Source organism: Pelophylax lessonae (genome assembly GCF_965119305.1).
Source record: "Pelophylax lessonae genome assembly, chromosome: 3".
NCBI classification, from domain to species: domain Eukaryota; kingdom Metazoa; phylum Chordata; class Amphibia; order Anura; family Ranidae; genus Pelophylax; species Pelophylax lessonae.
The window spans coordinates 186,014,786-186,040,843 of record NC_138770.1 but is presented as its reverse complement, the minus strand read 5'-3'; the positions used below and the strand labels follow the sequence as shown (position 1 = coordinate 186,040,843).

General features: G+C 50.1%; 1 protein-coding gene across 1 annotated transcript in view; it reads right to left on the bottom strand.

Annotated features, from left to right (window-relative positions):
• Positions 1–26,058, bottom strand: part of RASA2 (RAS p21 protein activator 2) — a 451,771-nt gene that overhangs the window by 88,460 nt on the left and 337,253 nt on the right. The window contains exons 20-21 of the mRNA XM_082249978.1: positions 25,891–25,973; positions 16,716–16,924 (exon numbers count right to left, since the gene is read on the bottom strand). Of these exons, the coding sequence (XP_082106104.1) occupies positions 16,716–16,924; positions 25,891–25,973 (292 nt within the window). The remainder of the gene's footprint in view (positions 1–16,715; positions 16,925–25,890; positions 25,974–26,058) is intronic.

The window sequence follows — 26,058 nt, the reverse complement described above, 5'->3', positions numbered from 1 at the left end:
GAAGGAAAAAGGAGTATCCATCTACAATTCCTTCAATACAAAGATATATACATAAAACATGAGCAAGAAATAATCTGCACCATTAGTGTTCATAATCACTCAGAGCAATTGGAATACACAATTTCCACTTTGGAATTTAAATCCTTGCTAGTCAATCCTTTAATAACCAATCTAGATGGTCCATAATTCCCAATTTTTTAAGAACATCGGCATTGTGTTAAAACGCAACGCCAATGCTTTTTTATACTCATACGTTAATCTAATATCTGTTAGATTTCCGTAGGATGTTTTGGCCTGGGACACAGGGAAGGCAACACAATGTCTTCATTCAAATAGAAATCAGAGAAAACCTTTGGAAGGAATGACGGACAGGGGCGAAGAACCACCTTATCTCTGTGAACCACCAAGTAAGGTGAACGACAGGATAATGCAGTCAGTCAACGCAATGTCTTCGTTCCCACCTTCTGAGACAGCGTAAACAAGGGAATCTCCCGAAGAGTCTCAAAGGTAAACTTCTGGAGGACCAAAAGCACCAAATTGAGGAGACAACGGAGACTGCAATTGAGGAACCAAATGGCTAACAACCTGAAGAAAGGTACGCACCAGGGAGTGTGCGGCCAAGAGTCAATTTCTGTTCAATCCCCCGGTGAAGGAAGGTCAAGGTCCCCCCAAGGGACTCGCATCACGGGATGTACCTCTTCCATGTACGATGATAGATCTTCCTAGAAGTAGATTTCCTAGCTTTTAACAGCATTGGAATCACCGATTCAGACCAACCCCTATCCTTCATTACCTGTCTTTCAAAAGCCAAGCCGTCAAAGCCAGTGACTGTAAAGCAGGGTGGAAGATTTGCCCTTGGGAGAGGAGATCCTCCTTGAGAGGAAGCTTCCAAGGAACGCCGGTGACCAGCCGCACCAGATGGGCGTACTAAATCCAGCAATCCTGCGTAGAAGTCTTGGCAGAAGCTTGAGAGGGAATGCGTAAATCAGACGATACTGACCCCACAGGGCCACCAGCGCGTCTGTGGCATCCACCAGAAGATCTCGTGATCGTGCCACGAACCTCTGCATCTTTCTGTGGAGCCGAGACGCCAACAGATCCACCTGGGGGGTGCCCCAATGGAGACGCAACTGATGAAACACCTCTGAATGAAGAGTCCATTCCCCCTGGTCCAACGCCTGCCGACTGAGGTAATCCGCCTGACAGTTTCCAACTCCGGTAATGTGTACGGCGGAAAGGGCTGGTGCGAACATTCTGCCCACCTGAGAATGCCAGCTACCGCCAGAGCCGCCAGGACACTTCTTGTGCCCCTTTGCTGATTGACACAAACCACGGCTGTGGCATTGTCTGATTGAATGCGTACTGGACATCCTTGGTGATGATCCGTCCAATGTTCCAGGCACAGTCTGATCACTCGGAGCTCCAGGATATTGATCGGTAGTCTGGACTCTTCCAGGGTTCAGACCCCTGAGCAGAATTTGTCGAGAACGCCTCCCCACCCGGACAGGCTAGCATCTGTGGTAACCCCCGTCAAATACAAGGGGGGGAAGGATTTCCCCTGCCGGAGCACGAAGGCAACAGATCAGGGACCCCTTTTTACCCCGGCTCAGCTGGATTTGGTTGTCCAGAGACTGCGGGTCTTGTCCCACTTGATCAGAATCTCCCTTGCAGGGACTTTGTATGGAACCATGCAAATGGGACGGCCTCAAAAAGGTAGACACCATCAGGCCCAGTACTCCCACGCAAGTCCGGAGGAATGACCATCTGCTGGACAGTAGGAGGAGAAATGCAGCCTGCAGTTTCTGGAGTTTGTCCAGAGGAAGGAGTACTTTGGCTAAGGCCAAGTCCAGAGTCAGACCCAGATAGTCTAGTTTAGTGGAAGGAACCAAGGCAGACTTCTGAAGATTCAGAATCCAGCCAAACGTCCTCAGGGTCCGTATGGAGATCTCCAGGTTTTCCACCAGCGCAGTAGAATACTTGCAGAAGGTCATCCAAGTAGCCCAGGACCGCGATCCACTGCTGACGTAACAATGCTAGCACCGGGGCCAACATTTTCGCCATGACCCGAGGAGCGGAGGTGAGACCAAAGGGTAAAGCCACAAACTGATAATGCTCCTTTCCCATGGCAAAGCAGATGACCGACACATAAGAATGTGAAGCTAAACGTCTTTGATGTCGAAGGAGGCAAGAAAATCCCGATGCAGGGAAGCCACCACAATGCAAACCGAGTCCATTCTGAACTTCTGCACCTGCACAAGCAGTTCAACACCTTGAGGTCCAGGATTGGACGCACCTTGCCTTCCTTCCTGGGGACTGTAAACAGGTTTGAGTAAAACCCCTGAAAACGTTCCGAAGTCGGACCAGGGACAATTACCCTTTGAAGTAAATGGTCTTCCACCGCCCCAAAGAGAGCCTGTAAGTGGACCGGGGACAGTGGCACGTTGGAAGGAAAGAACCTTTCCGGAGGGTAAAAACAAAACTTGATCTTGTTGCCGGACTGTATGACTTAGTGGACCCACTTTTCTTGTACCGGGGAAGTTCACGGGTCCAGGAAAAAGCGAAGAGGTCCCCCGACCCCAGATACTGGTGAGGGCGCACCTTCAAGCTGAAGGGGCCTTGTCCTCGGGTTTGGAGAAGCCAGTTCTTGACTGGTCAGACCATGTTCGCTTGGATGCCTCAGAGGAGGCCCCAGAAGGGCTTCGATTCCTTGTCAGCCGAACCTCAGGGACCAACAAACTTATAAGCCGAGAAGGAGAGTCCAGGGTCCTTGCCCTTAGTAGCCTGTGAAAGAAGGGTGCTCTTCCCCCCCTGTGAGACCTGTAATTTTGTCATCCAGGGTAGCACCAAACAGTCCATCTCCTTTTAGAAGTCTGGTCCGCAAACCAGCATTTGAGCCAAAAGACATGCCGAAGGACCACTGTCGAAACAGAGAGCCGAGCCACTAGAGGAGCCACATCCAAAGAGGCATCACAGATAAACTGCAGCCTCTGGACCAGCTGGTCCGCCAGCTCAGCAAGGCAGGGGGGGGGGCTGCTCCCCCCTTCAGGTCACAGTGCAACAGCTTAGCCCATTCGATCAGAGTCTGCAACAACAGGGCAATGGTGAATATCAGCCTCAGTGCTGAACCAGCCAGGGTGTACATTTTGTAGGCCACAGCCTTCGTCTTCCTGTCAGCCGGATCCTTACAGGCCGGGGACTCTTCAACTGGAATCATGGTTGCCTTGTATAATCTGGAAACTGGAAGGTCCACCACCAGTGGAACAGTCTACTTCTTAACCACTTCCCAACCACCCGCCACCTATTTAATGCGGCAGGGTGGCTCTCTTGCGCAAACCGACGTAGGTCTACGTCGGTCGGCGCGCGGGAATCTAGGGGGCGAGCTCCTGCCCCTACTCGGCAGCGGGGAAGCCGATGCACGGGATAGGCGGCTCCGATTGCCACCCGCGATCAGTCCCCGCTGAGGGAGAAGGACGGTCGGCTGTTGTAAACACAGCCGACCGCTCTTCTCCCTGAAATGATCACAGAGCTCATGTGATCCTTCTATATAGGATCACATGTCTCTATGGTCATTTCACAAGCCACGCCCCCCCACAGTTAGAATCACTCCCCTAGGCTCAAATTTAACCCATTGATCACCCATAGGGTTAACCCCTTCCCTGCCAGTGTCATTATTACAGTAACATTGCATATTTTTAGCACTGATTACTGCAGTAATGTCACTGATCCCCCCAAAAGTGTTAAAATGTCAGTTAGGGGTCCGATCTGTCTGCCGCAATGTCGCAGTCCCACAAAAAGAAAAAAAAAAAAAAAATCGCAGATCACCGCCATTACTAGTAAAAAAAAAAATAAAAATGACATAAATCTTTCCCGCAGTTAGTAGACGCGATAACTTTTGTGCAAACTAATCAAAATACGCTTTTTTTACCAAGGATATGTAGCAGAAAACAAATTGGCCTAAAATGTTTAAAAAATTAAGATTTTTAAATTGGTTTTTTTTTTTTTTTTTGAGAATGTCATATAGCAGAATGTGAATTTTTTTTTTTTTTTTTCAAAATTGTCGCTCTTTTTTGGTTTATAGTGCAAAAAATAAAAATTGCACAAGTGAGATCAGTGGCAGTTGTGTAGGGGGGGATTAGCATGAGATCAGCGGCAGTGGTGGTCCTGGAGGGGGGATAGGGATGAGATCAATGGCAGTGGTGGGAGGATAGGAATAAGATCAGTAGCAGTGGTGGTGGTGGTAGTGGGGGGGGGGGGATAGGGGTGAGATCAGCGGCAGAGGTGGAGAGGAGGGGGGATAAGGATGAGATTAGTGGCGGGAGGATAGGGATGAGATCAGCGGCAGTGATGGTGATGAGGGGAGGATAGGGATGAGATCAGCGGCATAGGTGCTGATGTGGGGAGGATAGGGATGAGATCCATGGAAGTGGTGGTGTGTGGGGGGGGGGGAGGGGGAGGGTTATGGATGAGATCAGTGGCAGTAGAGGGAGGGGGATAGGGATGAGATCAGTGGCAGTGGGGGATAAGGACGAGATCAGTGGCAGTGGGGGATAAGGACGAGATCAGAGATAGTAGTGGTGGAGGGAGAATAGGGGTGAGATCAGCGACAGTGGTGGAGGGGGGGATAGGGATGAGGTCAGGGGAAGTGGTGGCTAGGGGGGATAGGGATGAGATCAGTGGCAGTGGTGTAAGGGGGGATAAGCATGAGATCAGCGGCAGTGGTGGTGGTGGAGGGGGGGATAGGTGTGAGATCAGTGGCAGTGGTGGGAGGATAGGAATGAGATCAGTGGCAGTGGTTGGGGGGGGATAGGGATGTGATCAGTGGCAGGAGTGGTTCAGAGAGGGATAGGGATGTGATCAGTGGCAGGAGTGGTTCAGAGAGGGATAGGGATGAGATCAGTGGTGGTGGGGGGAGGATAGGGGTGAGATCAGCAGCAGTGGTGGAGGGGAGGGGGGGATAAGGATGAGATCAGTGGTAGTGAAGGGGGGGGGGGGTTGGATCAGTGGCAGTGGGGGGAGGATAGGGATACGATCAGTGGCAGTGATGGTGTGAGGGGGAAGGGGGGATAGGGATGATATTAGTGGCAGTGGAGCGGGGATAGAGATGAGATCAGTGGCAGTGGTGGTGTGGGGAGGGGGGTCAGAGGGTTAGGGTTAGGACAGGGATGAGATCAATGGCAGTGGGAGGGGGGGGCGAGGATAGGAATGAGATCAGTGGCAGTGGTGGTGTGTGGGGGGATAGGGATGAGATCTGTGGTAGTGGTGGGGGGAGGATAGGGATAGGGATTGGATCAGTGGCAGCGTGGGGGGGGGGAAGAGAAGGATGAGATCAGCGGCGGTGATGGGGGGGGGGGGGATAGGGATGTGATTAGTGGCAGTGGGGGATAGAGCTGAGATTAGTGACAGTGTGGGGGGAGGGATAGGGATGAAATCAGTGGCAATGGTGGTAGGGGGAGGATAGGGATGAGATCAGCGGCAGTGGTGGTGGAGGGGGGAAGATAGGGATGAGATCAGCGGCAGTGATTGGGGGGGTGAGGATAGGGACGAGATCAGTGGCAGTGGTTACGGGGGATTGGGATGAGATCAGCGGCAGTGTGGGGGGAGGGATAGGAACAAGATCAGTGGCAGTGGTTGGGGGAAGATCGGGATGAGATCAGCGGCAGTGGTGGTGGGGGGGGGGGGTGAGATAGGGATGAGATCAGCGGCAGTAGTGGTGGGGGGAGTATCGGGACGAGATTAGTGGCAGTGATGGTGTGGTGGTGGGGGTGATAGGGATACGATCAGTGGCAGTGGATAGGGATGAGATCAGTGACAGTGGAGGGGGTAGGATAGGAATAAGATCAGCGGCAGTGGTGATGGGGGGGGGGGGGATAGGAATAACATCAGCGGCAGTGGTGGTGGGGGGGGGGAGGATAGGGATGAGAGGAGTGGTATTGGTGGTGGGGGGGGGGGAAGGATGAGATCAGTGGCATGGGGGGGGGGGATAAGGATGAGATCAGTGGCATGGGGGGGGGGGGATAAGGATGAGATCAGTGGCATGGGGGGGGTAAGGATGAGATCAGTGGCATGGGGGGGGTAAGGATGAGATCAGTGGCATGGGGGGGGGATAAGGATGAGATCAGCGGCGGTGCTGGTGGGTGATAGGGATGAGATCAGTATCAGTGGTGGGAGGATAGGAATGAGATCAGTGGCAGTGGTGGGAGGATAGGAATGAGATCAGTGGAAGTGGTGGTGGGATAGGGATGAGATCAGTTGCAGTTGGGGATAGGGATGAGATCAGTGGTAGTGGGGGGGGGGGGGTTGTAATAAGATTAGTGGCAGTGGTGGGGGGTGATAGGAATGAAATTAGTGGCACTGATGGGAATAGGGTTAAGATCAGTGGCAGTGGGGGGGAGGCTGGGTGATGAGATTAGTGTCATTGGTGGTGGTGGGGGGGATAAGGATGAGATCAGTGGCAGTGGAGGGGGGATTGGGATGAGATTAGTGGCAGTCTTCTTGACCCTTGGGTTTATGCTTCCCCCTACAGGAGTAGGACACTAGGCGGAAAGAAGTTTGACTACGCCTCTAGGGCAGTCCCAGGACGTATACTCCCACTTCCTGCTATAGGACTTCAGTTTTGTAACTGGGAGTGTTGGAAGAACATATGACCCAACTCAATAGAGAGGTGGGTGCTGTGTCTGTCAAAGAACATCAGAGAAAAATGGATTTTTGTAAAATCTTACCGTAAAATCCTTTTCTCTTAGCTCATTGACAGACGTAGTCCTCGGTGATACAGCACCTTCGGGTTATGTTGCCTCCACAGGAGCAGGACTAGACAGGAAATTAAAAAGCTCTGGCCACACCCTAGGGGCAGTCCCAGAGGGTATATCCTCTCTCTCTCTGCCTCAGCAAATCAGTTATGTGAAAAAGCAGTCTTTAGAGATTTTAACCCAACCCAACTCAAAAAACAGAGGGGCGGGGACTACGTCTGTCAATGAGCTAAGAGAAAAGGATTTTACGGTAAGATTTTACAAAAATCCATTTTTCTCTAGCGCTCATTGACAGACGTAGTCCTCGGTGATACAGCACCTTCGGGACGTCCCAGAGCAGTATCACAAATGAAGGGTGGGAAAATGAAAATCAAATCCCAATCTAGAAGGCCCAACCGGTGCCAACTAGAAGTTTACAATGCTCATCCTTAATGATGAGACTCAACAAAAAAGAGAAAAATTTTTTTTTTTTTTTTTCAAACAGAAAAAACCCTCGAGGTAGACCACCGGTCTCCTCAAATTGCGGCCTGCAAAACCTTGCGGCCAAATGAGGCATCCGCCGATGCCGTCACATCAATTTTATAGAATTTTGTAAAGGTATGTACCGACGACCAGGTGGCCGCCTTACATACCTGGACCACTGACGCCTGATGGCGAAAGGCCCAGGAAGTACTGAGCGCTCGAGTGGAGTGCGCCCTAACAGGGAACGGAGGACTCTGACCCTTAATAGAATAAGCCTGTACCACCGTTTGTCTAATCCATTTGGCAATGGTCGCGGCAGATGCAGGCAAACCCTTTCTGGGGCCATCCGTGATCACAAAAAGTGAATCCGTCTTACGGAATGATTCCGTAGCTTTCAGGTATACCCTGATTGCCCGAACCACATCTAAGGAATGCAACGCATGTTCCCGATGATGCTTGGGCTGAGGACACAAGGAAGGTAGTACAATATCTTCATTCAGATGAAAATCTGAAACCACCTTAGAAAGAAAAGATGGCTTAGGATGAAGTACTACCTTATCCCTATGAATCACTAGGTATGGGGACTGGCATGATAATGCAGCCAGTTCTGACACCCTGCGAGCAGAAGTAATAGCCACCAAGAAGGCCACCTTCTGGGATAAAGTAAGCAAGGGAATCTCCCTGATGTTTTCAAAGGGAGGTTTCTGTAGAACCGACAAAACCAAATTAAGATCCCAGGGCGGTAAGGGCGCGCGGACTGGTGGAGCCAGGTGCCGCACCCCCTGGATGAAATTCCGCACCAAGGACTTGGTAGCTAAAGGCTTCTGAAAGAAGATTGCTAATGCTGAAACTTGACCCTTGATGGTGCTCAAGGCTAGCTTCTGCTCAACCCCTTGTTGCAAAAAGGCCAATATTCGAGTCACCGAATAGGTACGTGGAGGAAATCCTAAAGATTCGCACCACGCAATATAAGTCTTCCATGTGTGATAATAGACCTTGCTGGAAGTCTCTTTCCTTGCTTTAATAAGGGTAGGAATGACTGAAGTAGACAAACCTCTGTCCTTCAGTACTTGGGTCTCAATGGCCAGGCCATTAAAACCAGCGACTGTAAAGCATGATGGTAAATTGGTCCTTGAGACCACAGACACTCCCTGAGACGAAGTTCCCACGGAACGTCTGCGACTAGCATGTCCAAGTCGGCCAGGCCGGCTTGAGGAGGCCAGCCTAGAATTTCTAGGACCACTGGCGCTGATAGAATCTGAACCAGGCGTCCCTAGAGGTATCTGGCCCCGACCATCCGAGAAAGTCTGGTCGTTTTCTGTTCCCACACATTTATCAGATACCTGATTGTTATCAGGAAGGGTGATCTTTTCTGGTTGAACCTCAGGGACCGAAGTCACCCGACTAGAGGCTACTTGGCCTATCTGGTCAACCAGATCCGATTCCTGTGAGGTATAAGGACTAATCTTAGGAAAAGGTAAAGGAAAAGATCTATTCAGGGAACGGTAACTACCGCTTCCTGTAGTACTTAAATGTTGGAAGGGAAGAATCGCACCGGTAGTAGTGGTTGATGCTCGATCTAATGTCCTGAATACCGGTGAAAACGTCCCCCCACCCTGAAACCGGGTGGGGGCGCACCTTCAGGCTGTGTACTCCTTTGCTTCGGGTTTGGCTGGGTTGGTCCTCTGCTTGTCCGACCAGCCCTTCTTGAACCCTCCTGGAGGAGTCTTGCCTTTCCCGCTTGTACCAGCCGGGCGCCCTTTATGGGCGGTAAAGAAAGGTCCTCGCTTGTTGCGAGGTCCCTTAGCTTTAGCAGCCTGTGGCAAAAAAGTGCTCTTGCCCCCAGTGGCATCCTTAATGATTTCATCTAGGTTGGCCCCAAATAGATGATTCCCCTGAAAAGGGAGATTTGTCAAGGTCTTTTTGGAACCTAGGTCAGCTGACCAGCATTTTAACCACAGCACACGTCTGAGGATCACCGCTGACATAGATGCATGCCCTAATAAGGGAGTAGTGTCCAAGGCTGCGTCACAGATAAACTGTAGCCCTTGTATAATCTGTTCCATCAAATCAGATGTCTCCTGGGGAATATCTTTTCCCCTAAGGTCTTGGCGTACCATTCTCGCCCATTCCGTAAGTGTCTGGGAAACTAGACCAATAACAATTACTGGTCTAAATGCTGACCCTATCAGAGAGAAGATGGTGCGGGACTCTGCTTCCATCTTTCGATCCACCGGATCCTTAAAGGACGAAGTGTCCTCCACAGGGATAACCGTGGCTTTGTTCAGCCTGGAAATAGGTGGATCCACCACTGGTGGTACCGTCCATTTCTTAATGATGGATTCCTCAAACGGATAGCGTCTAGCAATACGCTTGGAAATAGTAAAGGTACGTTTAGAATGCTCCCATTCACCTTTAATCTGATTACCGAAACACTTGGGTACAGGAAAAACCTTCACCGTTTTGATGGGCTTATTAGTACCAAAAGGAATCTCTGTTTCAGTTGCCTCTGCCGGTAAAGCCTCAAGTTTTAAGGTTTCCTGCACTGCCACAACTAGTGCGTCCACCAATGCTTCTTCCTGAATTATAGCGGGAGAAGAAGCGTCCTCCTCACTGTCTGAGGGGGCTTTACCTGAGATAACAGCCCTTGCAGAGGAACCTGCAACTGCAGTGACCATCTCTGAATCTGAGTCAGAGGTGTCAGATAGTATAGGGGTAGGCGGGGGTCGCTTCCTTGACCCCCGTCCCTGACAGGCCGCCTCCACCCGAGCCACCATAGACTCCAAAATTGCTGTAAATGACTCTACACTCTGTGCACCGGAGGGTCCCGTGGTCCCCTCGAGGGAAACAGGTGGGGGAATATGTGTGGCAGGGTCCATGATAATTCCAGTCACTTCCTGGATAATATAATTCAAAAATAAAAAACTTTTTTTTTTTTTTTTTTTTTTCAGACCCCCAGCGCCACAAAAAGCCCCTTAGTGTTACCTGCTAGGGATCCCTATCGATCGAGAGAGAGAGAGATAGACCCCCAGGCTCACCACTTGATGCTCAGAGTTTAACTGCAACAGGTTACAGCGCTGTCTTGACAAACAGGAAGTCTTTTGGCTGGCTGCCCAGGAAGAAAGGAGGCGGCTCCGCCCCTCTGCACGCCTTCCGACGCCTCCCCTAGCTCCACGAGGTGTTTGGATCACCTCAAACATGGCCGCCCCCATGCTGGAGACACGAGGCTACGCCAAAATGGCGGCTCGTGCGATCCAGCAAAAAAAATGGCGGCGGCCTGTACTGAATAGCGGTGTGCTGCAGGGCACACAACACTCTCTCTGCATGGGGATTTGGCGTGGTTGGCGGTACTGGCCCTGGCGGACCGCATGGCCATTCGGGAGGCCTGCTAATAGCTGGAGATCTGATTAGGAAGGCAGTCTACATGTCCGTGGCTTCTGACTGGTAGGTAGCTTATTCTTATCACCGTAAGATTCCCAGAATGCCACTGATTACAATCTTTTTAACATGTATACAATTAGATTGTTAGCTCCCAAACCAAGCCTCCTGGCTTTTTGCACATAAAATCACACTCAAAGTAGGAGGATCTGTGTCATTTATAGGATAGAGAGGGACTCTATCTTACCATACAGAGAGGGGCCCGCGTTCACCACAAGACCCGTCAGGGGAAAAGGGGGAACATACTACTCACCATACCGGAACCAGGCGGGCACCAACTCCTGACAGTACCCCTCTCCACCGGGGCGGGAGGGCTGTCGACCGATATGGACGCCGTGACTCATGGTCTTTGGCGTTTCAGCGAGACGTTTAACTCGCGGGGTCAGTCCTTTAATGGGACTTTGTCGCAGGCCGACCCAGCGCGGAGCTATGGCCTGCACGCGCTCGTAGGCTGAACTGGGGTGACCATCGGATCTCAACATCCAGCCCGTCGCCCAGTTCAGCTTTCTTGCTTGAAGATCTCACAGGAACACTGGAGAAAAAAAGCTGTCTAAAAATCTTTTAAGAAAAAAATCTTGCCAGGACCTAAGATCCCAGCAAGGTATCTAGGTCCTTACTCCTAACTAGACAGAAAATAACTGATTTGCTGAGGCAGAGAGAGAGAGGATATACCCTCTGGGACTGCCCCTAGGGTGTGGCCAGAGCTTTTTAATTTCCTGTCTAGTCCTGCTCCTGTGGAGGCAACATAACCCGAAGGTGCTGTATCACCGAGGACTACGTCTGCCAATGAGCGCTAGAGAAAAGGATTTTATGATAAGACAAAAATCCAGTTTTCTCTTTCGTTCATTGATGGACACAGCTCCATATCTTCTTGACCCTTGGGGCGTTCCAAAGCAGTGTCAACATGAGGGTGCGAATAACAGTAATAAACACACTTCCCAAATGCTAAACGTAGCCAACAAGGTAAAACAGGAGCTCAACCCAGAACAATTGGAGCTCACTTGACAAAAACAAATACACCCTCAAAGAGGACTTATCCTCTCCAACAGCTGCCTACAAAACCTTACAGCCAAAAGAAGCATCTGCAGATGCCAACACATCCACCTTATAAAATATTTTGAAAGTGTGCACGGACGACCAGGTGGCCGTCTTGCAAACCTGCACCACTGCCACCTGATGATGGAATGCCCTTTAACAGGGAAGGGAGGATCCTGACCCTTATTGGAATAGGCCTGCACCACCGTTTGCCCGATCCATCTGGAAATGGTCGCAGCAGACGCAGCCAGCCCCTTACAGAGTCCATCTGTCAAAACAAATAGAGGATCCGATTTCCGTAATGACTCAGTCGCTGCCAGGCACACCGATTGCCTGAACCACATCCAAAGAATATAAAGCAATCTCTTTAGGATGCTTAGGACACAAGGAAGGCAACACAATGTCTTCATTTAAATGGAAACCAGAGACGACCTTAGTAAGGAACGACCGGCAGGGTCGAAGCACCGCTTTGTCTCTGTGAACCACCAGGTAGGGGGAACGACAAGACAACGCAGCCAACTCTGACACCCTGCACGCAGAAGTAGTAGCCACCAAGAAGGCTACCTTCTGTGACAAAATAAGCAGAGGAAGCTCACAAATATTTTCAAAAGGCGGTTTCTGAAGACCCAACAGCACTGAATTGAGGTCCCACGGAGGTAACAGAGACCTCACCGGGGAAGCCAGGTGGCAGACCCCCTGAACAAAGGTGTAAACCAAGGAATTTGTCGCCAATGGGCGCTGAAAGAAAATCGCCAGGGCGGAAATCTGGCCGTTGATGGTACCCAAGGCCAAACGCTGATCCACGCCTCTTTGGAGAAATTTCAAGAGATGAGACACAGAAAAGGAACAGGGAGAACCCCCCCCCCCCCCCCCCAAGACGTACACCAAACAATGTACGCCCTCCAGACTCGATGATAAAATTTCCCAGAAGTAAAAGTTCTAGCTTTTAATGGCGTATGAATCACAGATTTAGACACCCCTCTATCCATCAGCACCTGGCTTTCAATAGCTAAGCCGATAAAGCCAGCGACTTTAAGCAGGATGGAAGATCGGCCCTTGAGGTAAAATCTTCTCTGAGAGGGAGCCTCCAAGGGACATCGTTGACCTGCTGTATCAGGTCTGCGTACCACAGCCTGCGAGGCCAGTCCGGGGCCATAAGGAGGACCGGAATCCCTTCTACCTCGATTCTTCGCAGGAGTCTCGGCAGAAGAATTTTTGGAGGAAATGCGTATATCAGACTATACTGGCCCCAAGGGGCCACCAGAGCATCTGTGGCATCAGCCAGATGATCCAGAGACCTTTGCTATGAACCTCTGCACCTTCCTGTTGAGACGGGAGGCCAACAGACCCACATCGGGAGTTCCCCACAGGAGACAGTTGATGAAAAACCTCTGGGTGGAGAGACCATTCTCCCTGATCCAACGCCTGCCGACGGAGGTAGTTCGTCTGCCAATTTTCCACACCTGGAATATGCACAGCAGGGATGGCTGGAACAAAGCGTTCTGCCCACCTTAGAATACCAGGTACCTCCTGGGCCGCTAGGACACGGTTGGTGCCCCCTTGATGACTGACATATGCCACGGCCGTGGCAGTGTCTGATTGAGTTCTTACCAGGCACCCCTGCAGACGATCCGTCCATTGGGTCAGACAAAGCCTGATCTTCTGAATTTCCAGGATATTAATTGGCAGGCTGGACTCCTTCAGAGTCCAAACCCCCTGAGCACATTCCGTGCCCAAGACACCTCCCAACCTGAACAGGCTGACATCCGTGGTGACCACCGTCCTGTACACGGGGGAGATAGGATTTTCCCTGTTGAAGCGCCGGGCAGCTGAGCCACCAGATCGGGGGACCCCCCCCCCTGTACCCTGGCTCAACAGGATCAGATTGTCTAGAGACTGTGGGTTCTTGTTCCATTTGGCAAGAATCTCCTTTGCAGAGATCTGGTATGGAATTGAGCAAAAGGAACCGCCTCAAAAGGTGGAGACAATCAGGCCCAGCACTTGCATGCAAGTCCTCAGAGATGACTGTAGATTGAACAGAAGCCAAATCGTAACCTGCAACTTCTGGAGTTTCTCCTCTGGAAGAAACACCCGAGCTAAAGCCGAGTCCAACTTTTGTGAACACCCAAGGAGCCGACGGACACCATAGGGTAACACCACGAAATGATAGTGCTCCTCGCTCATGGCAAAGTGAAGAAAAAACGCTAATGCCAGACATTTATTGGATATAAAGGTAAGCGTCCTTGATATCGATAGAGGCCAGACAATCTCCTTGATGAAGGAAAGCCACTACGGTGCGAATGGACTCACAAAGCGGTTCAAGGCCTTGAGGTCCAGGATTGGACGGCCTTTGCCTTCCTTCCTGGGAACAGTAAATAGGTTTGAATAAAACCCGTAAAATCATTCCAATTCCGGGAACCGGTACAATGACCCCTTGTGAGAGCAGATCTTGCACCGCCCCAAGAAGACCTCGTAGGCGATCTGGTGACAAGCGCAGGTTGGAAGAGGAGAACCTTGCTGGGGGGGAAGGACCGAAACTCGATCTTGTAATCAGACCAAATCAACTCATGAACCCCACATTGGGGGGAGGAGGGGGGGAGCTAGGCTTGGGTGTATAAGGGGGTTGGTTCGCAGAGGGATCCTGAAAGTGAGGGGGAGCGTTAAGTTGGAAGGAAGTGTGCACGGGGGTCTGACCAGCCCAGGGCTATGCGTCCTCGCGAGGCGTTTACCTCGCCGGCCAGCCCCCGTCCAGTGGGGCTAGGTCGCGGCAAACCTAGCACGGAGTTAAGGCCGGGTCGCGCTCGCTGGCCAGACTGGGAAGACCGTAAGGACCTAGGATATCCAGTCTGTCTGCCCAGTCCAGCAGTTGATTGTAGTTCTCACAGGAACAGAAAAAAATGTAGTTTAAAAAGTAAAAAATACTAGGACCAGAGATCCCAGCAAGGAACTTGGTCCTTATTCCTGACTAGGCAGAAAAAAAAAAACGAAGTCCTTTAGCATGAAATGGGAGTATACCTACTGGGACTGCCCTATAGGCGTAGTCAATTTTTTTTCCGCCTAGTGTCCTACTCCTGTAAGGGGCAGCATAAATTTAAGGGCTAAGCAGATATGGAGCTGTGTCCATCAATGAACTAAAGAGAAAAGGATGAGATCAATGGCATTGGGGGCAGCGGGGGGCTAGAAGGATGAGATCAGCGGGGGTGATAGGGAGGGATGGGGATGGGATCAGTGGCAGTGGGGGATAGAGATGAGATCAGTGGCAGTGTGGGGGGGGGGGGAGGGATAAGATCGGTGGGGGTGGAGGGAGGGATAGGGATGAGATCAGTGGCAGTGGTGGCTTTGGGGGGGGGGATGAGATCAGTGGCAGTGGTTGGGGGGGGGATGGGTATGAGATCAGTGGCTGTGGTTGGGGGGGGTAGGGGGTGAGATCAGTGGCAGTGGTTGGGGGGGGGGGGGGAGGATGGGGATGAGATCAGTGGCAGTGGTTGGGTGGTGGGGGTGGGGATTGGGATGAGATCAGCGGTAGTGGTGGGGGAGGATATGGGCAAGATCAGTGGCAGTGGCGCTGTGAGGGGGGGGTAGGGATAAGATCAGTGGCAGTGGGGGATAAGGATGAGATCAATGGCAGTTGGTGGGGGGGTATAGGGATAACATCAGTTGCCTCTGCCACTTACCTCATTCGAACCCCCCTAATCCCCACTGATCTCATCCCTATCCGTAGGCAGTGGGGGAGGTTGGGATCACTGGCACTAGTAATTGCTTGCTCTCCCACTGTGACAGTTGATTCCTCCCTTCACGTGCCTCCAGGGTTGCTTCTGGAGTCTCCGGGTCTTCTTCCAGAGCCGAGAGCTCCTCACCCTGCACTCTATTGGCCATCAGCTGACTTTCTCCTTTAGTTTTCACCTCCCGAAATGGCTTCTCTCTGAAGCTATGGGCGGAAAGGATAGGCAGGGCGGAGCAGTCCGCAGTGACAGTACTCAGTCTCCCCTCATGCACAGTGAGTTTACATCTGTTGCCGGCTCTCATTAAGATAGCTGAGGCTACAGTGGCTGCAGGCTCACCAAAACAGGACACTGGCAAAGACGAAGCAAGAGTTGTCTATGATTAGCACATCCGCCTAGCAGCACTAAGATCATCTGCTCGAATACCATCCAGGCCTCTACTTGCCTAGAGTTTGCATGTTCTCCCTGTGCCTGCATGGGGTTCCTCCAGGTACTCCTGTTTCCTCCCCCAAAGACATGCTGGTAGGTTAATTGGCTCCTGTGTAAATTGGCCTTAGTATGTGTATATATGAATGTGAGTTAGGGATCTTAGATTGTAAGCTCCTTGAGGGCAGGGATGAATGTGAATGAATAATATACATGTAAAGCACTGATTAAGTTGATAGCACTATATAAGTATCAATAATAAAATAAAAATGTTTTTATTTACAAGCCATGAAGTTCAGTGCTCTTCAGGACCTTTCCAGTCCATGGATCTGAATCCAGTAGACACCTTTGGGATGAGGTAGAATGGGATATTCGCAGAATGTGCAGCTGACAAATCTGCAGAAATTGTGTAATGCAACCGTGTCAAAATGGACTGCAATCCTAATGGAATGTTTGTAGAAATCTTTGCCACAAAAAACTGAGGGTATTTGACAGCAAAAGGCACTGCCCACATTTAGTATAGTGTTCCTATCAAATTGCTTAGTGAGAGTATGTTGAACATGCAGACCACAAGCAGCCAGAGACATGCTGATGAAACCGGGCACACTTACAGGCACATATTGCGCATATTTGCCACCACATCATAAATATTTGTTACGAAAGCCTCGCTACAGATATGATGACGATCATTAAAAGCCCTTGCCAATAATGAAATATGGATTTCAGTAGGTTTTTTCATGCAGGCAAGTTTCAACCTTTTTATCATCAGACATTGTACAAGAGCTGTCGGTGAAAATATCCTTGGAATTCTGTAAATTCTTTTTGCACACATCTATACTAGACCTCATTATTGGTTTTACCAATGTAACCCTTCTGTCACACTTACACAGTACACATGTGGCATCCTTCAGCACTTTCAGATGATGCCTTGCAGCACAGCCAGGCTCCACTAATGAAAGCAGAGGAGTGATACTTGCTGAGTCTCCGCTGATTGCGTCGACTTATTCTACTAAGCACCTCTATCCATTCATTCAGCTCTACACAGTTGCTGGCCTGAATGTAAAGGGGCTTCTCTCCATAGATCACCTGAAACATCTGAAAAAAACAAGAGGATAAAATTTGCTTTCATTGCACATACAGAAGATGACACAGACCTCAAATATCATCACAACACAAAGAGGACCAGGGATCAATAACACGGATTTCAAAGCACACAGCACAAAGTGGAATCTCAGCACACAGGTAAAGGCAAAACATAAATCATAACTACTGAAGTTATATTGCCTCCTCCAGAAGTAGGACTAGGCAGAACAAAAAAACAACTGGCTACACCCATGGGCCATCCTCAGCTTGGTATATAACCCCCCTTTCTGCTCTAGGTAATCAGTTTAGTAGCAAGCAGTATTAGATCAGTTTAGTAGCAAGCAGTATTAGAATTAGGGATCGACTGATTATCGGCAACACCGATATATCAGGGGCCGATATGCACTTTCCCCGATATATCGGAATCGGCCCCTGAGGTTACTGATATAGCCGATATTTAGAGAAAGGGCAGCTAGAGGCATCACCCCGGTACCGGTGTCCATAGCTGATGGTCGGCTAAAAAAAACTAAAATAAAAATTTTTTTTTACATGTCCGAAAATATCGGCCGATACCAATATCCAATGACCAAAATATCGGTATCGGCATTAAAAAAAACGATATTGATCACTAATTAGAAGTATCAGAAATCTATAGAGGGGTGGGTGCTGTGTCCGTTGATGAACTCAGAAATGGATTTTATGGTAGGTACAAAAAAAAACTGAATTTTGGCTTAGCGTAAAATCCTTTTCTCTGAAGTTCATTGACAGACGCAGCTCCATATTCTTCTTAAGCATTTGGTAGGGCTGGGCGAAAAATCGATTTAATCGATTTATCGATTTTTTTTAGTTTGAAACAAGTTTTTTCTACAATACTTTTTTCTGCCTTGTGCAGCCACCGAACTCCCCAGTAATGGACCACCGCCGCGCCTGGATGTGACGTTAGCTGCGGGGCGGGCGGTGCGTCTGTACAGGCCGGGGCTGCGGCGCGCTGTGATAGGTAAAGTCTCCCCGGCCTGGATGTGACGTCAGCTGCCGGGAGAGGAAGCGGGCGGTGCGTCTGTACAGGCCAGGGGCTGTGATAGGATAGGTACCTATCCTATCACAGCCCCTGGCCTGTACAGACGCACCGTCCGCTTCCTCTCCCGGCAGCTGACGTCACATCCAGGCCGGAGAGTTCTCTGTACACATCACAGCGCGCCGCAACCCCTCATACCCAGTACATAGGTATGGCAGCTCTCCAGTACACTGTCCACTGTTCTCTTGTGTGCGCTTCCGCCTCTCCCCCTCATCCCCTATTTGTTCCCCATCCTTTTTGGTTACACTGTGCTTTTTGGGTTGTTGCTCAATTTCCAGTCCAACGAGGCATTCATATGCACCTCCTCCTTGTTGGTGTGCCACCATGTCTATTGCCACCATACAAGCATGAAGCAGTGGTCCTTACAATTCCTTGCTGCACGCGATGGGACTGAAACCACAAATGGTTCTCCCAATCCACTTAAGTCGATAGGGTCACAGACGCACCGCCCGTAGCTGACGTTACATCCAGGCGCGGCGGTGGTCCGTCAGAGTCAGACACACATATACAGCGCTTCTCCTTCTCCTCAGTCCTCCCTCTAGAGTCTGCAGTCATTTTTTTAAGTGCATTGGAAAAAAAAAAATCGAATCGAAACTCAAATTTTTCTTTAAAAATCGAAGATTTTTTTTTAGGCAAAATCGCCCAGCCCTACCATTTGGTTATGCTGCCCCCTACAGGGGTAGGACACTAGGTGGAAAAAAACTTTACCACGCCTATGGGGCAGTCCCTGAAGGCATACACTCACTCACTCTGCTATAGAATTCAATTTTGTTGCAAGCAGTGTCAGAAGTAAAAAAAAAAAAAAAAAAAAAAAAAACAACCCACTCAGAAATAGAGGGGGCGAGTGCTGCGTCTGTCAATGAACTTCAGAGAAAAGGATTTTACGGTAAGTCAAAAATCCAGTTTTCTCTATCGTTCATTGACAGACACCGCTCCATATTCCTCTTAACCATTGGGATGTCCCAAAGCAGTATTTGCATGAGGGGTGGGAAAACGACGCAGAGAAAGAACGTATTTCCCCAAAAGGCTAAACGTAGCCAACCAGGTAACATGGAGCTCAACCAGGAACAACTGGAACCCCTAGAAACAACATACACCCTCAAAGAGAAAAAAATTGCTGTTTTAAACAGCAGCCTGCAAAACCTTGCGGCCAAAAGAAGCATCCGAGGATGCCAACACATCTACTTTGTAGAAATTAGTGAACGTGTGCACAGACGACCAAGTTGCCACCTTGCAAACTTGTATTACTGACGCCTAATGGCGAAAGGCCCAAGAGGCACTAAGCGCCCTAGCAGAATGTGCCTTCACAGGGAAAGGTGGAATCTGACCCTTAAGTGAATACGCCTGTACCACTGTCTGCCTGATCCATCTGGATATAGTCACAGCAGACGCAGCCAATCCCTTCAGAGGTCCTTCCGTGAGGACAAAAGGAGAGCCTGAAAGACTCAGTAACCACCAGGCAAACCCTAATTGCCTAAACCACAGCCAAAGAGGGCAAGGCATTTTCCTTGGGATTAGGACAGTGTGAAGGCAGCACAATGTCTTCATTCAATGGAAATCAGAAACCACCTTAGGAAGAAACGACTGATTAGGCCACTTAATCTCTGTGGACCACCAGAGAAGGAGAACGGCAGGTTAGCGCTGCCAATTTAGACACTCTGCTGGCAGAGGTAATAGCCACCAAAAAGGCTACCTTCTGTGACAGTGTAAACAGAGGAATCTCCCCAAGTTTTCAAAGGGAGGTTTTTGAAGAACAAACAGTACCAAATTAAGATTCCTCGGAGGAAAAGGGGACTGTATCAGAGGAGCCACATGATGAACTCTCTGGATAAAAGTGCGAACCAAAGAATGCCTAGCTAAAGGGAATGGAAAAAACACTGCCAATGTCGACAACTGGCTTTTTTTTTTTTTTTTTCTTTTTAATAAATGTTTTTATTAACATTTTGCAAATTCACAGGAGAAAAGAAACAATGCAAAGAAGAACCATCACATGCCTGTAACAAATAGGGTTGCATTTAATAAGAGTATCATAACTGGATGAATCAATTGAACTAGGGGGAAGGGAACAAATAAGGAAAGAAAAGGGGGGGGGAAAGGGGGGGAGCTCACTGAGTTCTGTACAACTGGCCTTTAATAGTACCCAAGGCCAACCGCTGCTCAACCACTCTTTGGAGAAAAACCAATATCCTAGCCACTGAAAAGGCGCGTGGGTACACCTTAATCGATTCACACCATGAGATGTACGATTTCCAAGTATGATGATAAATCTTCCTGGAGGTAGATTTTCTAGCTTTCAACAGTGTAGAAATCCCTGAGTCAGAAAGACCCCTATCCTTCAATACCTGGCTTTCAACAGCCATGCCGTTAAAGCCAGCGACTGTAAAGCAGGATATAAAATCGGCCCTTGACACAACAGATCTTCCCCGGAAAGGAAGTCTCCAAGGAACATTGACGACCAACCTTACCAGATCAGCATACCAAGACTGGCGAGGCCAGTCTGGGGCCACCAGAATGACCGGAATCCCTTCCACCTCTATTCAGCACAGAAGCCTTGGCAGAAGTTTTAGCAGGGGAAACGCATAGATCAGCTGATACTGACCCCAAGGAGCCACCAGTGCATCTGTGGCGTCTCCTACAGCGAAGTGAAGAAAACGCTGGTGTCCAGCATAAATAGGGATGTGCAGATATGCGTCCTCGATATTGATAGAGGCCAAAAAGTCCCCTTGGTGTAGGAAATGCCACTACCGTGCAAATGGACTCCATTCAAAACCTCTGTACCCGCATGCAGTGATTCAGAGCCTTGAGGTCCAGAATTGGACGCACTTTCCCTTCTTTTCTGGGAACAGTAAAAAGGTTTGAATAAAACCCTTGAAAGCATTCCAGAGAGGGAACCGGCACAATCACCCTTGCGACAGCAGATCTTGTACCACCTCTCGTAGATCCCTTAACCGATCTGAAGATAGGCGTAGATTGGACAGGAACAATCTGTCCGATGGTTGAGACCTGAATTTGATCTTGTAACCCAATCGGAGCAGCTCGTGGGCCCATTCGTCCTGAATCAAGGAGGTCCCTGGTTCCGGACAGAAAACGAAAATGTCCCCCCACCCCAGATAGGGGTGAGGGCGTCCCTGTATGCAGATGGAGATTTGTCCGCATTTCAGGAGTGCCTGTTCTCTGCTTACCGAACCACGTCTACTTGGAACCCCCAGATGACCTAAATGGCTTAGGTCCTTTCTCCTGTGTGCCGAAGGCACGAAGGGGCTGGATGTGTGCTGAAAAATAAAAATAAGGGCCCCGTCTATTACGCGTTGACTTGCACTTAGTGGATAGAGGAAGAAGAGTACTCTTCCGACCTGTGAGTCCTTTGATCAGTTCATCCAACAAAGACCCAAATAGGCGGATCTGAGATCTGAGAGAGCCTGTTCATAAGCCTGGTCCGCAATACAGCTTTTAAGCCACACTAGGGCCCCCCCATGTTAATTTTCTGCACCGATACAATCAGTGCATCCACCACCCCCTCTGCACACGCATGTGCAGTAAAAAAAGGAATCATTTTCACGGCAGAGCACCCAAAGTGCGTGGACCCAGACCCAGTAGAGTCGCTATATGCCAAGCTCACCCTGAGAACATAACAAGCAGGGGAGGTCGCCGACCACAGTCCCGCAAGGAGACGCCGGTTAAAGTTCCACAAAAAGATCCTATTAAACCTAAGGGTCTCCCACCATAAATGACATAAAAGGACATAGCCCCTTATAAAGGGGAAGAGGGGGCCCGCCGTGAAGCAGAGTACCCCCACACAACAATGCCCCCATGGTGCCCCCCAGTTCAAGGGGGGCGCCAGGCAGTCCATATGTCCACCCCCCTGGGGGGGGGCCATCCACTGCTCTATTACCTCGGTCAGCAGCTCAAACAGCCTGGTCAGCAACTCGGACAGCCAGCCACGAGTAGGTCGCAAAGTCGCAACCTAAATTTGGGGCCCGATCCGGTCACGAGTCCGTCAGCTCTATCTTCTTGTTTAGCAGCTCAGACAGCCTGGCCTGTCGCCTGGACAGCTTGGTCAGTTACTGAGACAGCCAGCCCCATCAGCGGCAAGCTGCTGCCTCAATTTTTGCCCCAATCTGGCTGTGTGAGGCCTCCGCCGGTCAGCTTGGTAAGGCACCTCATCTCAGTCAGGCACTCGCTCGGCTTGGTCAGGTACCTGGACAGCCGCGAGTAGGCCGCAAAGCCACAGACAAAATTTTCGGCCCGACTCAGACATGTGAGGCACAGACCCGCGGATGAAGAAACATCCGCTCCCCCCCAAGCCTATAACCACCTCAGGGAGACAAAGGACATCCCTGCCCCAGTCACTAACCCCCAGAGGGCCAGGAACTTGCTCAAAGACCCCCGTTTGCGATCCAGACCGCCCGGTCAGCAACAACCGTATCCACCTCCTTTTCCTGGAGCAAGTGCAAAGTGGGGGGGGTGGGGCATGGGGGTAGGTTGGGGCCAAAAGACCACCGTGACTGTTAGAGAGGCTGGGGGAAATGGAAGGGAACCCGGGGGCCAGACCATCCCAAGGAGGGGCCCATGTCCACCCCGAGACCGCAAGAGCTATGGGGGGACAGTACTCACCATGCCAACAACAATAGGGTGGGCACCACTCCAGACAGACTACCTCTCCACTCAGGGTGGGGGTGCTGACAGCCAAGGGGCACGCTGCGACTCAGGCCGAACCATGCCGTGTGCGTCCCGGCGAGGTGTTTCACTCACAGGCCAACAAGTCCATTGGGGCTCTGTCGTGGCGAGGCCTAGCGCGGGGCTATCCCCTGCACATGCTTGCTGGCCAGACTGGGAGACCTTAAGGATCTAGGATATCCAGTCCGAAAGCCAGTCCGGCTGTTGATTGCATTCTCTCAGTAACATAACTAGCTACAAAATTAAAATTTTAACAAAGGTTGCCTTTAAAATAAAAAAAAAAGCTAAGACCGAAGTCCTAGCCGGTAACTAGGTCATACTCCTAAACTAGGCAGAAACAAACTGAATCCTCTAGCAGAGTGAGTGGGTGTATGCCTTCAAGGACTGCCCCATAGGCACGGTAACGTTTTTTCCAGCCTAGAGTCCTACTCCTGTAGGGGGGCAGCATAATCCAATGGTTAAGAAGAATATGGAGCTGCGTCTGTCAATGAACGATAGAGAAATCCCATTTTCTCTTTCGCTCATCGACAGACACAGCACTCCATAAATCATAACTACTGGGAAGTCCAAAAGCAGTGCCAAAAGGAAAATGAGGGGTGGGGAAAATAACCCAAGGCTAAACATAAGAGCCCTTAACCCGGACACAGGAGCCTTAACCGGGTAACAGAAGCCCCATCTGAAAAATAAAAGTTTAAAGAAAAACAACCCTCAAGAGGGAACAGCCCCTCTTAAACAGCAACCTGCAAAACTTTGTGTCCAAAAGAAGCATCCGCAGATCTACCTCAGATCTACCTAGAATTTTGTGAAGGTACCTGCTCACCCCCCAGGCCCTGGTGCAAAAGACTGGCAGCAAAGCCGAACCAGCCATAGTAAACATGCTGCGTGCCACAGCCTCCGCTTTGTCAGCCAGGTCCTTAAAGAATGGGGATTCCTCTACTGGGATCATGGTTGCTTTATTCAACCTGGAAACAGGAGGGTCCACCACTGGTGGACTAGACCACTTTTTTAAAAGTGAAGGTTGATGTACAGCAAAACGTTAGGGGACCACAAAGGGTAATTTTGGTTGATCCCATTCTTACAGGAAAACCTGTAAAAATAAGGCACATAAGGAAACCCCTTTGAAGTGCGAGGTGACTTATGCGTACCAAACGACACAGCCATGTCTGTGGCTACATCAGCCATATCCTCCATTTTTAAAGTCTGCAATGATAAGTGCGTCTACCAGTGCTTTTTAATTCGCTGCTGTGACCATGGAAGAATTATCCTATCAGATGGATCTGGGGTGTGAAATTAAGCCCCCCCCCCCCCCCCCCTGGATGAGCCGCATCAAGCTCAGAATCAGACAGACTGAGCAGGGAAAGGCGGGGACGCTTCCTCCTGGGCCTTTGCCCACACGCTACTTCCACCCAGGACACTAAGGATTGCAGGACCACCGTCAGTGCAACCATGGGAAGCTGGGGTTCTTAGGGACCGGCCACCTCTATGAGGGGGTCAGTGGGGGAGATGTGACCCTGAGGCTGCATGAGGAAAAGAAGACCTTAGCAGTACAAAAACAATCTTTTGGCACCCCTAAAGGACCCCCCCCAAGGTTTAGGGTACCTATCAGCAGAGAAAGATAACAGGGACCACCAAGGACTCGCCCTACCGATCGGAGGAGCGCCGAGAATTCGAACCCAGCATCACCATGGACGCCATCCCTGTTCATATGTCCCGGGCACAGGAAGAGGAAACTGAGGAGGAAGAGGAGGAGCTTTGGCATCCCCACAAGTCCTCGGTCATCCCCAGTGCCTCCTAGACTAAGGGAAAATGGCCCCTGTGACATCTGGCTACACAAACATGGCGCCAACCAGAGACAAGCCAGACTAAGGGAAAATGGCCCCCGTGACATCATCGAGCTACAAAAACATGGCCGCCAACCGGAGAACAGCCAGATTAAGAGAAAATGGCCACCATCAGCTACAGCATGCTGCCAGAATCTTCCCTGTGCCCTCTTCAACCCTGCACCCTCTGCAAGGGGACCCCTCCTGAAGTTAGGAGACACGTAAGGGGAGACTCCGCTGTGCACTCTGCACCAGTCTCTACACTGGGACACCCCTGCACTATACCTACACTGCAAACAGTCGGGCATGCACCTAGGGGTCTCCTACACAGGGACCCCTCCAGACTACCAGGGCAGGACACTATCCCAGGACCCATTACAGAGTGGAGATAGCAGGGGAGACCCCAGAGGTCTCTGCTGCATCCTCTGCCTTGGGGCCCCCATCAGATTCCGGGTCTAGACAGGAGGAAAAGGATGGGATGGGAGGAAGGAACCTGCAGGCAGGTCCGACCTACCCTGGAGGTAACCCGCATCCAGCCCAAAAAAAAAAAAAAAAAAAAACGCCTAAAAAGGGGAGAGGGGGGGGGACTATACTAACCCTTCCACGGTGCGGGTAACGCTTCAGACAGAATCCTCGCCACCAAAGTAGGGGAGCTGTCGGCCAAGGGGCCGCTGTGACTCAGACCCAAGCCCGGTTGTATGCGACCCTGCGAGACTTTTAAACTCGTGAGCCAGCCTCTGTCTGAGGCTATGTCACAGCCGACCTAGTGCGTAGCTGCGGTCTGCACGCGCTCCCTGGCTGGGGGGAAATCACTGGATCTAGATTATCCAGCCCGTCGCCCAGCCCGGCAGTTGATTGTAGATCTTCTCGAGAGAAAAAACAAAAAAGATGTAAGGAAGGAGAAAAAAATTGCTAGGACCAGACATCCCAACCGGGAGCCTAGGTCCTGACTAGACAGGGTAAAACTGATTACCTAGAGCAGAGAGGGGGGTTAAATACCAAGCTGAGGATGGCCAATGGGCATAGTCAGGTGTTTTTTTGTTCTGCCTAGTCCTACTCCTGGAGGAGGCAATATAACCCAGTAGTTTTGATTTATGAAGCGCTGTGTTTGTCGATAAATGAAAGAGAAAACGTGTTATAAAAATCTGAGACTTTTCAAAAGATGCACCATAAATGCCATCTTCTGAAATCAGGACCAATTGCAAGCATATATGATACCTGGAGGTGATAGACCTGCATGGGCTGTCCATGTCAGATGCTTCTCTACATTTAAAACCTACATAAGAAAATAAGATGCTGGAGATCTGTAACAGCGAACACATTTTCCCCCAGGTTTTTTGCTTGCCTTTTAATTTTGGCATAGATCCTTTTATAAAAAATAAAAAAATATTAGGTTAGGTACTTACATTGTTCTTATTAAAGGCATTTTCATCCAGCTTCTCCACAGCCAATATATTTTTAATAGGAATACGAAACATTGGCTCTTTATCTGTCAATAACAAAATGATTACTAGATTTGTGCCACAACCAAAACAATGTTTATCCAGTTCTTTTACACTGAGGTAACAGATCCA